Genomic DNA, 17795 nt, shown 5'->3' with positions numbered 1-17795 from the left:
TGGTAATTTCCACCACAGCAACATTTGAACAGCAATGCAAAGCTACCTCCTGGCACCAGACACCATACTGGAAGTGGTACACAAGCTCAAACAAGACACTAGTGAGCTTCATTCAAAAAGAAAAAAGATTATTTTTTTAATTGCTACTTTAATTACCTATACCATAATGACAGAGAAAAAGAAATAAACTGAGCAAGCAAAAGCAGTTCAACTGAGTCACAAATTCACCTCTTTCTAGTATAATAGTAGTAAATAACTAATTTGCACTTCTCCTAGTGAGCAAACACCAAGATACACCACCAGAAAATCGCCAGGGTTTACTTTCTTTTGCACAAACACAGCAAGATCTTCTTCTGCTCTGCAACAATTCCAGAAGAAAACAAATCAGGCAAATGAGGTGCTAATTTGAAGATACTGGACAGAGTAAATCTAACAATGACTGAAACAGAAAAATGTAGAAATCTCAGAGCTATCATTTGGAATAAAGATGCAGTATTGTAATGCTTTAAGATCCAAAAGGAAGCCCATCCCAAACACCAAAGTCAAAACTATAATCTGAGACATTGAAAACAAAAAACAAAAAACAAAAACCACAAAAGCCTACTTTTCCTCTTCAGAATGTACACAGAATCATCGCAGAAAAAGACACGCTTATAAACATATAGGAAACAGCCTCTTTACCAAAAACCCAATTTACAAGAGTAGGGACCTCACTTATCTTTCACAACCATGGAGATGAAACAATGTGTTATTCTTCATATCTCTCATTCGTTCATCTTGGGCTTACTCACTTTGAGTAAACACCTGTTTTGCATCTTGGTTATGCACTATCCTCAAAACAGTTGTAAAAACAAATTCTAAGCACAAGAACATCCTTACATCTCATTACAACTTACACACAGCAGTACCTGCTAACTGATTTGACTTTTTTGCTTCTGCATTCTTACAATGCAACTTCTATTTTGACATCAGTACCGTTAAAAAAAGAATATGCTGGAAAGAATGTGAGGCAAAGAGTAAGTATTACAAGATTAGAACTATACCAGTACTCCAGGAAAATGGCTCTAAATCAGATGTAGTCTCAGCAAGAAGAGAATACAAACAAAATCTGCTCTATAATAAGCATGAAGCATTTGAAGGGAGATTAAAAAAAAAAAAAAAAAGCAAGTCACCCTCCTTTCAGGTTGAAAGTTGGCAGGCTCAGCAGGTTCTTATACAAGAGCTTAAGCCTACTCACACTGAACCATCAAATTATTCATGAAAATAAAATCAGTCCTTGAGCTAAAGGCTTTCAGAAGCAAGACCCAAAAAACTGTATCTGAAAGTACGTCTGCAATGCAGACTCCCATGAAGCATAACTTGTGCTCTGCAAGAGCTACAACCCAAAGAGACATGCAAATTAGAGCTTGCTTTTGCTTTAATATAGCCTCCCTAAATCGACTCCCCGACTCAAGAGCTGCACCCCAGACAGCTGAACCTGGCCATCAGAGTCCTCCCAGAACCAGTCCTCCTTTCTGCGGGCCCCTTTTACCTACATGCTTCCCATCTTCTCACACACACTGCGAAGCAAACAAAGATCTATAGTTTGGTTTTAAATCCTGAACCTCACACAGCCTGTTTCACTTTCTCTACAGCTTGCCTTGCTGAACAGATGCTACCTCACTGCACGGTTTTCTGCTCATAGGAGCACAGATTTCCTCGGCTCCCAGCTCTGCAAGAGCTTTATTCTGAAGAACCTTTCAAAACCTGTGCTTCTTTAGCAGCATCTCAAAAAGCTGCAGGAAATAAGGTGGGAATCATGAAGGTAGCCATCAATGCCAGAGGTACACAGACTCTATGTTTTACAAATAAGTGGCATAATGGCTCCAAGCTCACCAAAACCCAATTTGCCTGTCCTTGCTATGGATAACACTTGACTCCTTCCATTACAAGCCTGCACTTCTTGAAGCTGCGTTCTGGCACGCTGATGATGCAATTTTCAAGTTGGAAACAAAGTCTGCAAGCAGGTCCAAAAAGACCACAGAAATCAGCAAGGATTGATTCATAAAGCTGTGCTAGAAAGTGCTGAACTCTGCCCATCGAAGAAAAGCAGGGAGGAGGCTCAGAGTCAGCTGTGCTAAATAAGTACCATCATCTTAATTCAGCATTCAACTCACATAATCCTCCTCTCCACCACAGACAGGGAGCACAAGTTTGTTACAGAATAAATGAAAAAATGTTTGGAGAAGTTCCTAGCAGGGAAAAATCAGGTCAGTCTTGTGGGTTTTTGTTTGGTTTTTTTTGTTTGTTTGTTTGTTTGTTTACAGACCCTGCTCCTACCTCTGCTCAGCCAGAAGTTGATTAAAAATTTGTTTCATAAGGATCGCTGGTGAGCTTTGGGGAATGGATTCCCTCTGCCATTCAAAAGTATCCAGGAGAAAAACCGCCTATAGTACCTAGCTGTAACAGAAACAGTAGCAAGCCAGCAGTGGTAACAAGACCAAGAACCAATTACCTTGGTTTTACACGCTACTGAAACTGAAAATATAAAGCACGTTACCACCGAACGTTCTAGGGCTGGAACTACTTTAGCAGACCATACCAAGACAGAACAAAAGAGACCCAAGAGCACTGGCTTAAAAGTCAGTGGGATACAGAACACATAATAAAACTACCCTAATACCCTACTTCACTTCCCCAAACACTCCGGCTTAAGATCACATGAACAAGGGAATTACTAGTCTGGAAAGGAGAAATGGTATTAGTTGCAACAACTTTTACCCCTTGTAGATGTTTCCAAGTAAGTTTGTGTAACACACAAGGTGTCCCTCTGGTATAGTTGTTGTCTCCTACAGTCATTCTACTGCTAACAATTACAAACTTTGCCCAGATGTAACCTTCCATTTTCATAATGTGACAGCTCAGAGGATAAGGCAAGATGATGTTCTTTCATCTCCCTATCCCAACCCAACCAGCATACAGACCATACGGGCAGAATTGAAGAGATAAATGCATGTTCTCCACACGAAACCGGACTTCAAAGCTTGCAAATTGCTTAAAAGCACATTTTTCTGATGCCTGTAATGAATCTCAAAAGGTGTTTTTTTATTATTTATGCACTTCTATGAAAGATTTATTCTTAGTATAAAGTAAGTCTGGTATACAAGTACTTGGAAGGGACTAAAGGATTATAAGTTGCTTCCAAAGCTTTTGATAAAGCATCAACCCAGCTGTGACAGTATTATAGTATTTTCATCATGGTAATGTGAAAGAACACAAATTGAAGGAGATACAGGCACTTACAGTACCCCCTATTTCCGAAGCTGACCACATCCTGTCCTGACAGGCTGCAGGGCTGCTGCACATCCTAATTCAGCAAGCCAGCATTGTCCTGCACCAACTCCAAGCAAAAGTTTCTTCAGCATTCAAAAAATTACTGCGCAGCACACAGCAATTACAATTGTAGCCAGAAAGGATGCTCCTATCCTATGCCACAGACAGCTCGTGACAACCTTAGCGTTACTTCTGTTTAATTAATTGCATCTTCTTCAACTGGATGCCCTCTGGCAACATGAAGAGTTTCATGAACTGCAGCAACAGATGGTGGACAGATCCTCTACAACAGCGGGCAGCAGCACCCTATTGCTAGGTTATTTTTTACCCTGCCTATTCAAAGAGAGAAGCATTGGATCTTACCACTTCACCTTGAGTACCTACGTGCACCTTGCTGACATTTTCCATGTCAGAACTTGTCTTAAGAACCATTCAGGTCTTGCATAACAGACACTTGTGTAGCCAATGCACTTATAAAGCTAGCTTGAAAGGCAAATGACAACCACAAAAGGCACTGAAGTCTCAGAATAACAGAGAAGTCCTGTTAGTTATGCCCACTGTCTCTAAATGTGCAAATCCCAGGCTCAGAAAGCTTCCCGTGTCACAACCACAGCTGTCCATCTCCCAAGATTAAACTGTTCCCAACAGATTATTAGATATTCATCACAGGCAGGAACCACTGGCAAACACACCAGCCTCCAGAGCAGCACGGTCTCACTTTGTGGCATGCCCTGCCACTGAAAGGCTAAGGAGAAGCACTTCACTCAGCTTCCCAACAGCCTGTTCCTGAATGCAGGTCCTTTGCATCACTGCCCCACGCACACACCACCATTTATTGCCTTCTGCCTGTTCAACAAGGCTCCAAACACGCCCCTGGCGTGCAATTTTTGCTTTCATCTCAGCAAAACTCTTCTCCAACTGCCACCACTTCCCAAGCTGCTGCTGGAACACCCTCCCATATATCCCATTTCAGTCAAACCCGGTGGGTTCTGCAGCAGCAAGACAGTCACCAGCCACAGCCTGACCACAAATGGCACAGGAGAAAGGGCAGGGCAAGTCAACGTCATCTTTGCCAGAGGAACCTGAAAAAAACCTCAGACCACAAAAGCTGATTATAGAGTTGGCGCCGCACACAGCTGTGCAGCAAGGACGACTGCAGGCCTGTTTAACGAGCCAAGCGATGCAAGCCCAGGCCGAAGCACAGCCTCAGCAGCTAGCATTGCCCGAGGAATATTAAAAAGGAAAGTGCTTGGGATCTCTGCAGGTAGCGGCACCACTAAAAGCAGACGTTGACAAAAACCCCTTTTTAAACTACCGACGATTCCAACCGGCAGCTATTTTTACACCTTCTCCCCTCCCAACGGCTTCTGTGTAACCTGTAACACGGCACCTACTGGCTTGGGGCCGCGGAGCAGCTGGGGCGCACCGGTCGCTACCACCAAGCTGCAGCCTCTCAAGCGTTTATTTAATTTATTTTTCTGGCACTGACCCCTCTAGTGCGGGTGTCCCACCGCCCTCCGCACCCCTTCCAGCTTGAGCGAAGCCCGGGTCTGCTGCAACATCGGCACTGCTACCGGCGCCGCCACGGTTCCACCGGCGCCGAGCCGCCAGCCGCGGCTTTTACAAAAGCTACAACGCGGCGAATAACTAACGCCGCCCGGCAGCACCGCCTCAGGGGGAGACCGCCCGCCTCGGGGTGCGAGAGAGACCGCCCGCCTCAGGGGGGGAGACCGCCCAGGTGCGGCGGCACCAGGTGAGGGGGGGGCGAGTCCGCCGCTTGACATAGCAGGGCCACAGCGCCCGCCGCCAACCCCCTCACACGGCGCCACGCAGCCGCCGCTGGCGGGAGCGGGGACGGGGAAAGCGGCTCTGTCCCTCCCGGCCCGGCCCGGCCCGTCGCCGCCGGGGGCCGCAGGTGGGACCGGCCCCGCTCGCTGCCACAGCGGCGGCACGTGGCGGGCGCCGAGCGCCGGGCCCCGGTGGGGACACACGCACACGTGTCCCCCCGGCACCCGGTGCGCGCGCACACGCACTCCCCCGCACACGCACCACCACCACCGCCGCCGCCACCGCCACCCCCCCCCCGCAGCGCACGCAGCCGTTACCCGGCGGGTGGGCGCCGGCCGGCCCCGTGGGCGCCATGCTGCCGAGCCGTCCCCGCCCCGCGCCGCGCCGTTGGTGCCGACGGGGGCAGCGGGCGGCGGCCGGGGGGAGCGGGGGGCGTGTATCCCCCGCCGCCTGTCACACACACGCGCTGGCTCGGGGCTGCCCCCTCCCAGCCGGCTCCTGGGGCCCGCTGCGGGGCCGCCCGGCCGCTGCGCGGGAGACCCTGGCGCTGGGTCGGCAGCCGCCGTGAGAGGCCGAGCGCTCACCGTGCTCCTGCGGCGGTGCCACGCTCTTCCCCTGGCAGCCTGGGGACGGCAGCTCTTGGCGGCTGCATGAGGAGAGCAGAGCCCGCCGAGCTGCCGCCCCTACCGCTGAGCGCCCCTGGCTGCCGTTGCCCCACGTCGTGACTGGGGGGCGGTTTGGCCACCGGGCAGGGCGAGAGGGGAATGAGTCTGTGAAAAGCCGACAACGCTTGCATTTGCGATTGAGACAGCTTGGTGCTGAGAGGGAGCAGATGTAAATCAGCCTTACAAAGACTGGCAATCAGATTTGCCAGTCTTGTACGGATGGATGTGACGGGCGTGTAAGCCTGAAAACACATTTATATTATAGGAATCAAGCAAATGAAGGCACAGTTTGGCAGTCAAACAAAACGAATAAAACGTGCCTTATTTTGACACAAGAATTCCACTTCTGATGACACAAATCCTTTCAAGTTCTTACCTGAGGTCTAAAAACGTTAAAAGACATACCCGCCGGTTGCAGCTGCAGAGGAGCCCCGCTGCGTGCAGCGAATGCTGGCCTGCCCTGGGTCGGAACAGCTGAGGGGAATAACCTGCGCTCATCTGCAGTGCTACCAATTCAGCTGCCACGAATAAATATGGACAGCGCTGTCACTTAAACTTAGTTCAGTGTTGAAAATACAAAAAGAAGAAGTAAGTCTGTAAAATGCGTTATTGACCAGCTTTTCCTGTGTGCCGTGGGTGGTTCGATAACGAGCAAGCAAAGCCAGTGCTGCAGGGGAAGAGGCAGAGGCCGCTGGTTCTGTGCCAACAGAAATGAACTGAGTTTGTTTTCCTCCTTCTGGCATCTGAGCCTCAGCCCCGTGCGGCAGCGGTAAAGCCTTTTGTTGGTGAAGAGTATGGGTTACTACATGTACGGTGCTTAATAATAGCTTGTGCATTTTCGCTGGAAAATTTTTAGGGGACTCAAAATGAGTTAAAAGCCATTAGCGCAGGTGATTCCTGGAGGCTAAATGTTCACTCTTGAATTTTCTTTTGGGGCACAAAAACAGTTGGTTACAAACCTTTTGAGCGCAAGCGCAATGCGATCTAGGAACCCTTATAATCAACTGTCACTTTGGTCAATGGTGACGCAAGTACATATAAAAACGTAGCTTTATGTTTAAATAATGTATATGGCTAATTCAGCTTCAAAAGGAATACAAATCAACAGACAGTAGCGCAGCTTCACTTGTAAGGGGCTATGCTGAAGTTCTGAATGCCAGGAGGTGTCGCTGCAGAGCAGACCTTGTCCCTCAGCAAACCGCTGCAGTGGTCAGCCCAAGCTCCCACTGCAAAAACACGTCCCAAAACTCCGGTATAAGGTGCGATGGTCTGGAAACCCATGAACTCTGAAAGCTAAATAACAGAAGTGGAATACACTAAACAGAAGCAAAAGTTAGGTACTCCCAGAGTGTGATTAATTTTATACCTTTTATACATAATTTGCATATATTATAATGATGGGCAATGCTTTGAGAACCGTTCATTAAGAGATGTTAGGGGTATATTTCTGTGCTTGAGTTTTGAACAACTTACAACCTTTTTGTCATGCCACATAACACTATGAACATTTTCTCTGGCAGCAATTTGGGTTAAAAAGCTCACTCTCTCCGCAGTTTTGTGGCAACAGATCTTTGTACCATAGCTCAGCACGTCCTTGCGTGTGCTAGTGCAGTTGTTTGTGTAACTGCGTCTAAGTAGGTCAGTGAGAAAGGAAAAAAAAAAAAAAAGAAAAAAAAAAAGAGCTGAAAATGTGAAGGTTCTTTTCAGGATCATTTCACGTATTCCCATTTATACTGCAATTTCACAACCCGTCTGAGCCCGTTTGACTGTGCGGTGCTGTGAAAAGTCAGCCCCAAATTCTACCCTGTGCCATCCTCGTATTTTCATGCCTTTCCTGGTGCAGGTGCTAACCTTTGAACACAGTTCTTCCTTAAAGGTCAATTTTCAGTGTGAACAGGTCTCTGATCCAGTTTGTCTGCAGCTGAACTGTCTCCAGAGCTGACACAGGAGCAGCAGCAAGACGAGGGCAGTAGCCACCCAGCTGCAGACTCTGTTTAATCTATTTAAGAAACTGGAGTTGTACAGGCTGCATGAACACAACTGAGGCAAGATACGCTTCAGAGGGTGAAGGGGAGTGGATGATCAAACCAGATCATCCAGCAAAGGAGTATCAACACAGAAGTTCAGCCTTATTTATGTTTTTCAATGTTAGAGGATCTCAGGTCCCTTTTCTTGGTTTAGTTTCAATGATGACAGTACTGTGCCATGCTGAGTCCCTGTGGCATGTGCCAGTCCTGAGGCTGCCGCACACCTGCAGTAACCAAGATTTTTTAACTGTTTCTTTGAGAAGCTCTAATACACGGTGTATTTGCAGGAAACCTTCACGGACTCACAGTGAGCATGCCCTTAAGCTTGAAAAGTGGTGCGTTGTGGGGTTTTTTGTCTTACAGAGTGTTATTCTTACTTTACTAAATTAAGCTGTCAAAATACTGTTCACTTTCAAACATTTAGAGTAACACCAAGAGTAGCTTGGAGTTGCTGGAGCAATGGAGTAGAGGATGGAAGGACACAAAGGTGCCATTATTCCCATGTCTGAGAAACCTGACCTTAATACTGCTGGGAATTAGTCCTACTTAAATATCAGTTGCAAAACATAGTATCAGTCACGCAGGTATCGATCATCATGGTGAGAATCCTTGTTTCTGGAGGTGGTTGTAAGTGGTGCTTCAGTGAAGCTAGCATCTTCCTAATTGCAACAGGATTAAACTATAAATCCAAATTAATACCCAGAGAAAAAAAAAAAAAAAAATCTTGAAGTCAGATTGAGTTTTGCTATTTCAAGTATATTTGAAGGTATTTTTCAAACTGCTGCTTTCCCCAGCTCCTCCCACACCCAGCTAAACTCTCACAGATCTTTCAAAACCAGGTAGTGTTTGAAGCAAACAAAGCCATCTTCACATTTTGATTTTTTTTTTCCAGTGAACCAGCGCCAAGGGTCTGGTTCACCAGTCCACCACGTCACTTGCCCACCCATGTAGTCCAGTGGTATACTCACCTTATGCATGTATAAGACCAAACACATTGATCTAGCACACTCTTTTACCTTTTGGGTATGTGTTTTAGATACCTCCATAATATTAATTACAAAAACATGCCCATACTATCTGCCTTTATTCCTAAGGATGCAGTTCCAAATGGGCTACTCACATAATAATCCTCATTTAAACAAGAACAGTGGGATTATTCATGTTACTAAAGAACAGTCCTATTTCAGAGGATTATATCCGAGTGAAGCAGTGCGAAAACTGCAAGAGAAAACAGATTAATCTGATTTCAGAGCACAGCTCTTGGCACTCTGTAAGATTACTTACCACTTGTGCTATTCTGCTACAGCTGGATTCTTGCCCCATTTCAGATGACTGAATTACATTACTTGGGGTTTTTACTTTCAGAATTTCCTCTGTGCTTAAGAATTAATTTTTTTATTTAATAACTAATTTTCTAGCCCCATAACTTAGAGGGTGAATTTTTGTGATCCAAATATAAATTATTTGTTCCATTTAAGTCAAATTATTCTCTTAACATTTCTATTCTGGAATCAAAATATTATCAGAAACCAAAAGAAAGCTGATTCTTTCAAGATCAATTGTAAGCCCACTCCAAATGCCAAAATAGCCTATTAAACATATGCGGCTTAGAGGAATATCAACAGATTTACTCTACTTACCATAGAACGATTTTGGACTTTAAAAAAAGCCTGAAGTCTCCATCATAGTGAAAATAAACACAGTAAAGTGAACAGGATATAACCTTTTGCATCTCTTTAGACAATTTGTGTCGATCAAAATGTGTATAAATGCCTAGAAGGGCTGAAATGCAGGCATGAAGAGGACTGGGAATTCAACAGCGGGTGTAGTATTACAGCTTATCAGTACTGCTGCACAAGGCAAAGTGTCACCTGTTTTCAGTTTATTACAGGCTTCATATGAGTATGAAATTTTACAGCATTTTTAAAATCTTCAGTATGCATCTTTCAGGCATCAACATCAAATTCGTAGAAGAGAGAGGAAGAACCACTGCAGGCTTACCAGCTGCCCCGTGACAGCTTGGGAAGTGGTGGGAAAAGGGCCAGGTCACATGCAGCTAAATGTGTGCACCAAGGAAAACCTGCTCAACATTGAGCTTAGAGAGTTAGAAAACATTTTGCTGTGGATGTGCGTGAGATTCTCAGCTTCTTTCTCTCCGTTAACACAGCCGAGTGAAGTCTGAGCTGCACTGCCCCTGCCCAGGGCAGTATGGCATCTGCTCTGGATCAGTCCGGACTTGATTATGGAAACAGGTTTCTTGAAGGTACTTCCTGCTCTCCTACTTGCTGGCAGAGCTTCTTGCCTGTGTTGCCAGATGTCCACAAGCTGAGGGGCTAGAGCAAGCCATTTATAAAGTTTTCCATTCAATAGACAGTGCCTCGAAAAATCAGTCGAAGCTGCAGGGCTCACCCTGTGCAGGAGAACTGGAAGGTCCTGGTGACAGAGTAGGCACAAAAGCGACGGCAATGCAGGCAGAAGCAGGAACCTCACTGGCAAGGAGGCAGACCTGCAGTACCCAAACAAGAGCAGCAGGTCCGGTAATGCTGCCAAGTTCAGTTCACAGTCCAGTGATGAAAATACAAGCCACTAGGAGCAGCTGTGATCCATGCCTTTTGTGGCCAGTAGGTAAGAAAAGAAGTGCTAGGTGTGAAGCAAGGAGGTATGAAGGTAGCACGGAGCTGACAACAATTTTCTGCCTGCATCAGCACCTTTCTGAAGATCACTGACTGAAAATGATTACTAGAAAATCGAGATTATCTCAGCAGGAAGATTTTCAAAGAACTGTTGTATCCGTGTAAACTCATGGAAGACATCTGCACTACAGTCATTAAAGCAACTTAAAACCTTACTGACTTTTTTTTATTTTAATTTATTCTATAACCTTCATTCACATGGCCATCAAAATAATGCTGTACCTTCACCCGTTGACCCTTGATTTGGCCCCTTTGATCGGTACTTTCATCGCCTTGCGCTCCGTTACCATGCTTTTTTTAAGTAAAGTTAGTTTGCTGCTATAATTGCATAGACATAAAATGTCACTGCATTGTTCACTGCACTGTGAACAGAGCAGTTCTACAGAAAACCACAAATGCCACCTACTAAAAATGGAGCCTTCGAGGAAAAGGAAATCTCTCTGTTAAACCCATTGCTCTGGAACTTGACCACAGAATATTTTAAAGAACCTTGAATTTTACCCTCTTCAGGGTAAAATAACACAGCTTACTTATTCAATCTGGTTACCCTAAAAATAGTTGATGCTGGGAGAAATAACTTTATGATACACCCTTTTGTTATGTGAAAGACATATTATTAAAACTAATAAATACGGTATAACATTTTTAGGCAAGTACAGATGGGGCAGTTAATCCCTGCAGCAATCTGCCACTGGTTTTGTTCATTCTACAGAAATTAGAAACCTGATATGGGAATGAAAAAATTACTTCTAAAAGTCTTTTTCTCTTGCTGCTGATACTGTTATCTCTCACATGTTTTAATCAACAGAACATTTAGCTAAAGGAGTAGTTTATGAGTCTCTTCCATACTATAAAAAAATGGAAGACTATCACAGCATAGAAATCAGCAGGTAGAGCACATGAATGACACCTGACAGAGGTGTCAGATATATGCTGTCTCTGTGCCAATTTTTAGCATAATCCTGACTGTAGCCCTGAGATTTTGCTTTTGTGCCACGTTTGGAAGCTCAGTGTTTTATTCTAGTTGCATTAAACTGTGACAATGAGAGATACAGAGATTTATTTTTTAATAAGATTCAGCCTGCCCAGCAGTCATTTAGCTGGAAATGCCATTGCTGTAAGGCAGAGCTTCCCGACTTTGTACGAGCACTGTCATCACAAAAAGAGATGGCACTAAACCGTGGCAGTATCAGCAGTGGCAGTAGCAGCTTCTGGCTGAGTGCAAGGCTGCACAGGCACTGTAGGAGATGTGATTTTAGCCCTAGGATTTCTCTGAAGTTCTCTACTGGCCTTTGTACACAAGGTGCAGGAGGAAGAGGTATTTGGTCATTGCCTATCTCCTCTCTGGGATTGTTTGGAAATTGCTCCCACCACATGCACTTTACCTGCAGGAGACCTGCTTTAGGATTGAAATCACACACAGATTTTTAATGTTTCCCATTTGTAGATTTCAAAGCAAAGGCCAGTGAAAGCATCATTGCATACTTAGCAGCTCCTTTTTTGCACATGAGGAAAAAAAGAGATACAGAAAAGCTAAGGCGAGTATCTTCAAAAGTATTAGTGCCTAAGTCTCACTGAAATCGAAGCTACAGCTCTAGCAACCTATGGACATTTGTGCTCAGGTGACTAAATGGAAACTGTCCCACTCATTCTGAGCTCCATCTCACTTCATGAAGCCATACCTGTCCTTTCAGCATGTAGCGACTGTTGTTCATGCAAACACAGTGTATAGAAATCCATGACATACTTTTTTTAACTTTTGGCAGACTGAAACCTCCTTTAATGTTCAGAAATGTTTCCAGTTCTTAGATGGAACCACCAGATGACTGCCAATGACAGAGCCTCATAAGGTTTTGAAAAGCAGACTTTATTTAATAGGCACATCATTGCTTTAATAGCACTGGGCTGCACAGCTCACTTCACCATTTGTAAATGGTTTTGTTTGATTACATTGCATTTCCACAGCGTCAGTAGGATTCAAGTAAAAAAGTGACTGCTTTTACTTCTCTATCATTTCTCAAGATGGAAAAAAAACCCACCCAAAACAGTAAATGACGAGCGCACAGGAGCATAATACAGACAGAACTGCCTGCGATCCAGAAGTCAAGACATACTGAAATTTGAGCACTGAACAGTTAAAGCTGGAAGACAACCACACTACCTTTGCTCAGACAGGATGTTGCATTATGCAGGATAGAGATGAATGCTGCCCACTAACACAAGACACTGGCTTTCTTATACTAAGAAACAAAGACTGTCCAGCACAGACAAGAATGAGGGTTTCAAAACAAAACAGCTCACATGAAATTAGCTTCCTTATTATTTCTGATTATAAAAGTTGTACTCCCTCAGCTGTAAAAGTTAAAGGCCTAAAAGTACTGCTTACAGAAATCTAAACCCGCAATTTAATCAGCTTTTCAGCTTCTCCCCCCTATATTACAGCTCTTTGTGATAATACAAAGCCATCTTTAAGAGACAAAAGCATAGCATTCTGAATTATTTTCATAATTAAGTAGTTTACTTGGTTGATATATTTCTTCCATTAAAAACTGCATTTTAATATTTTATTCCACTGGTAGAAGTGTACAAAATCAGAAATCATTAGAGGAAAATAATATTGCTTTATGAAAGAAAAAAGCAGGACTTCTAACAAAGTTTTATGAACATCGTAGAAGAAGCGCATATGGCATTGAAACATTTTGAAAATAGAGAAATATTTTGTGAGTTTCAATGTTCTTAGGTTTTACGTTCTATTTTCTGAATGGATATTTCCAAATTTAATCTTGTGATTTTTTTTTTAGTATCTTCTCTAGTGTTCTATAGGACAGACAACCTAAAACCAACAATGCAGAAATCTAGCGTGCTGCACACTATAATATACACTAGTTACTTCCGCTACTAGCACTTTACACTGATGGTACCTACTGTATTTGTAAAACTCATTTTTAAATCAGCTTGTCAAAGCTTTCGAGAAGCAATCTGGGCAATAAAGTGGGTATTTTTAGTGTCTACCATGAATACGGCCAATTACAGAATCAGAGGTCGCTTTCTCCATACAGTGCTGATGAAAAAGAGGTGTAATCCAGAGCCCCGGGAACAGAACCTGGGCCGGTGTACGGAGGCATTCTCTTGATGCAGTACTGAGCCTGCTCAGGAGGCAGCTCGCGACGTAATTCATCTGCCAGGATGTAAGGCTGGGAGAGGGGAAAGGATTGACAAATTCAGTACGTACTCTTCAAAGACACAAAATAAGTTTATTTTCTGTAGCTGTGCCTAATAAACTTGTACATCCTGCCTATTTTTCTAAGACCATTTTTTTCCCCTGGTAAATTCCATCCCTGATGTTGAGCTGAAGGGGATAATTCCACCAACAAACTGATTAGGGCAAAATCCAGTCTCAGGATATGTGGCAGTGCGTGTTAGCTACCGAGCACTGTACCGGCTGCTGCCGATACAGCTCATCCATGGATAGTTCAGTCAGCATCTCTAGTGCGCTGCTGCCCCTTCTGCAGTGACAGGACAGACACATTTTCAGTTACACCCTGTTAGTTTCAAGGTCCCGATATAGTTGTAATGAAAGATGCATTATTGCTCTTAATGCTTTCCGTTTATGATATGAAGGATAGCCTCTGTTAACAGACTTGCCGTTATTTAAAATAGCAAAGTAATGAAAACCATTTTTTCCTGAGACCCTGGCTTCCATGTTCCACATTAATTCCTACTGAAAACATGTCTGGAGTTCAAAATGTGGTCCACAGTAACTGAGATCACAAAATCAATGCAAACAGCCGTAACAAGACTATCAATAGAGCAAGCCTGGGCAAATAGACACGCACTGCTGTGATCCCTCCTGTCTCTATAGCACAGGACTGATTTTCTGGCAGCACCGTGTGTGGCCCTGACTACTCCAGAAGCTCTTGTGTTGCCATTATCCTCCCTTGCATCTTCATTCACCACTCCTTCACCAGTGGATCTGGCTGTCGGGAGGAAAGTATGCCAAATTCAGGAGCTTCCTCCACAAACCCAGTAACTACAGGAGGCCTTCTCCTCCGGCTCCTCCTAGGATAGGGGTACACCACATTGCACACATCACCCTGTTGAATGAGCTGTCAGATCACAACATGGCTCATAATTAGGTGAAGTCTTGTGCAAGTCACCCAGGCTATGGTCCAGAGGGCCAAACTCTGCATTGAAACATCCAGACAACAGCATGAAAGGCAGAACGAGTTTCCCTCTAATCCAAGCTGTTGTGTGGAAATAATCTGATGTACAATATATCCATTATACAGACAAACTGTCTAAGTCATGCCGAAGACGTCTAATCTTATGTCAGCTCTTTGTGACAGGAGGCCAAGCCTTGAATTCTGCACCCATTTCAGCTAAGTGTCTTGGTTCCAAACAAGAAAAAGCAAGTGCGTTCTGAAGTCTGAGAAACTGAAAACAAAGCTTCGCTATTACTGAAAGGCTTGTACAAGCCTTTCAGCCAAGAGAAGGGCTAAATAGGAGAGCTACTGAGTCCTTACAGCCAGCAGCAGGATGACTGACCTTATCTGAAGCCAGGATTCTGAAGGAAGCTATCACTTGCTCAGCTGTGTCTGTGTCTGCCGTTTCTCTGGTCATGAAGTCAATGAAGGACTGGAAAGTGACGGTTCCTTGCCCATTGGGATCAACCAGAGACATGATTCGGGCAAACTCAGCTTCACCCTTTCACAGAATCCAAAACAAAAAAAAAATGGTCACCGTAATATCAGTTGCCAACAGCCTGTATCTCATAAATCAGTAGGTACCAGTGGTTACAAAGTCTTTAAAGCATCTTCCTGATTTAGGAAAGTAAATGTCAGTCAATGAAATCTGGGATCTGAAATGCCCACCCCTCTTTTCTAAAAAGGACTCGATGCTTTTGAAAAATATATTCTTTGTCCTAAGTACATAGTGTGTACCTTTCAGTTAACTTTCTGCAACTTCTCCCCCCTTCCACCTTCCCTCAATGCCTGTTTAACTTGTTTTAACACTCCATTTTCCACCCCATCCTAAAACCGTTGTCATTTAGGTACCGCACAGGGAGGTGAAACAATAGCCCAAGAAGCAGTGTGCTTGCAGAGCCATTGAAGTAAGTAGTAAGGGAAACGATTCTGAAATGCCAAATACAGGACAGTTCAACTAAGACTAATGGTTTTTTTCCACTAAAAAGGGAGAGTTTGGGGGAAAATGTTTAGAACAAATAAGTGAAGGAAAGAAAATGCAACCACCAAAGCTAGTTTATGAGAATCAAACAGCATCAAATTCATTCTTCCTCATGCAGATAAAAAAGGAGAAAGAAAAAATGATTTAGTAACTGTTAATTTCAACTTTTAACATTTTCTTAATTCAAAGAGCAATGCAGTAGACCATAGAATATGGTTTTCAGGTGTCTAGTTTTACTGTTAACTTCCTTTTTAACCATTCAAAAATAGAGAAAAAGCAAAGAAACAAGAAACTAGTATCTCTAGTGCAAATTGTATCATTAGTATTCTGTCAGTTTAAATAAGCTTTAGTATTGCTGTGGTTAATATTACAATCTGTGAGCAGAATCAGTTGCTATTGTTTCTTAAAATTCATACCAAATCATAACCCATTGAAATTAAGCAAGCTCTGAAATCATCGTGGTCCATCAATCCGTTCTTCCTCTATTGACCAAAATAACATAAGGAATATAGAAGGGAAGGTTTGAAGAATCCAGGGTCGTTTCCAGAGCGATGACAAGTTTAGACCATTGGCATATTGGATCCAGGGTATGAACAGTATCCATTGATATTGCCCAAGCAGGTTACCAGAATCACCATCAGTTTTAAAAAAGGAAGAAGTAACTAACATATTACCACACAGGGAACAGACATTTTCACCACAAAAAGTAACATCAGCAAAGGTCAGGGGATAGATAAGGGAGGAGGTGAACGGGACAAGAATACAGAGAAGACAAAGAGAAAGGCAAGGAGAAAAGTTTGTTACTAAAGCAGTCAAACTCAGGAGATGCTCCAGCTGCCTCCTTGATATGGAGTGTCTTTGAAAGGTTCTGTATAGAATGCTGTAGTGACTAGGAGTATGGTTAAAAACATTCTGAAAATAGTGTATCACTGACTATTTCAAATACTCCACTCCAGGGCTAAGGTAGGTATGTTATCAGAGCCGTCTGCTGACATATGGGAAGTAAGTACAGGGGTTTTCCTTCTGACTGCAGGCTACCAAGACTTGGACTACAGCAGAGGTGTGCGTGCTGTCTTAAAGGATGAGACTTGCAAGACTTAGGAGGAGGTCAACTGAAGACCTTTTATAAAAGGAGGCTGCTCATTTTCCAGTCCATAACATATCTGTGGCATTCCTGACTCAAAGCTGAGCAAACGTTAAATGGCATGATAGTAAGAAGGTAAATATTTTTTTCCTCTCTGTTGTGATATAATGTAGCAGTTTGGAGAGTATTGTGTCTTCCTAAATCAGGAGATAGCAGTAAAGAGCTCGTACTAAATCTGAGGAAAGGAAAATGAGCAAAAGTCAGAGTGTCAGAAGCATAGGAGCTCTCTATAGTTATCTAGCACAGTCCAAATTAAATATCTCAAATAAGTAAAGAAACAACCTGAAGAATCTTTGAAAAATTCATAGAAAAATATGGCTCCTAGTGATGCTGACAGTCCATCTAATTCAGTTGTCTTCCCCAAAGCAGAATATTTTCAAAGCATTATGACCAATACATCGGAGTTTAAACCCACAGCCTCTTTGGCTATTATTATATTGGCCTATTTGAAAACAGAAAAATATCAGTTTTGTCTACCTGCAGGTCATTTCCAACCTGTCCTAGACTGATGAGGCAGGCTTTAAATTCATCAGAATGTAGATTGTCAGATTCATCCTATCATCCCATCACAGGTCATGCATTTGGGAAGGTGAAAGAAAAAAAAAATCACAGATCAGGTTAGTTGGTAGTAAAGAATATTCTGCTCGTGTAGTAATAACCATGTTTTCACAGAAGTTCATGGAAACATAATGTCAACATACTGCAATGAATCACCTAAAAAGTGTTTTTCCAGTTTCATGCTGTAGGTTTTTTCCTAGTGGAAAAGGGTCCTTACTTCAACTACAGAGTTAAACTGTGCTTCCTCTACAGGTGCTTTTTAAACATTTTTGATGATAAGGCAGTTTTGATTCTATCGAACTGCCATTTGCTTCCTTCATTTTCTATTGTCATACAGTGTATGTGAGAGGCAGCAGAAAGATCACTGAACCTGGGCAAAACATTTTTTCCCCACTCAACTACTGTTATTTCACTCTTGATTTGA

General features: G+C 43.4%; 2 protein-coding genes across 16 annotated transcripts in view; both read right to left on the bottom strand.

The window, feature by feature from the left end:
- Nucleotides 1-5551, bottom strand: part of MTR (5-methyltetrahydrofolate-homocysteine methyltransferase) — a 123942-nt gene extending 118391 nt beyond the window's left edge. For 4 of the 8 annotated variants that reach the window (XR_013928419.1, XR_013928420.1, XM_080389106.1 and 1 more), the window contains exon 1: nt 5418-5551. Coding sequence is in view for 3 of the 8 variants with exons in the window: in XM_080389106.1 (XP_080245232.1) it covers nt 5418-5454 (37 nt within the window). In the remaining 5 variants the exon portion in view is untranslated. The remainder of the gene's footprint in view (nt 1-5417) is intronic. The other 4 variants (XR_013928422.1, XR_013928423.1, XM_080389105.1 and 1 more) reach the window with 2 other exon arrangements.
- A 6780-nt stretch (nt 5552-12331) lies between these two features.
- Nucleotides 12332-17795, bottom strand: part of ACTN2 (actinin alpha 2) — a 69889-nt gene continuing 64425 nt past the window's right edge. For 4 of the 8 annotated variants that reach the window (XM_080389110.1, XM_080389109.1, XM_080389108.1 and 1 more), the window contains exons 19-21: nt 17291-17368; nt 15031-15189; nt 12332-13679 (exon numbers count right to left, since the gene is read on the bottom strand). In XM_080389110.1, the coding sequence (XP_080245236.1) occupies nt 13521-13679; nt 15031-15189; nt 17291-17368 (396 nt within the window). In that variant the 3' untranslated portion in view covers nt 12332-13520. Of the gene's footprint in view, nt 13680-15030; nt 15190-16085; nt 16152-17290; nt 17369-17795 lie in introns of all 8 variants that reach the window. The other 4 variants (XM_080389113.1, XM_080389112.1, XM_080389111.1 and 1 more) reach the window with 2 other exon arrangements.

The sequence above is a fragment of the Falco punctatus genome (genome assembly GCF_963210335.1).
Source record: "Falco punctatus genome assembly, chromosome: 5".
Taxonomy (NCBI): domain Eukaryota; kingdom Metazoa; phylum Chordata; class Aves; order Falconiformes; family Falconidae; genus Falco; species Falco punctatus.
The sequence above is the reverse complement of the archived record's forward strand: the minus strand, read 5'-3'. Positions and strand labels throughout refer to the sequence as shown.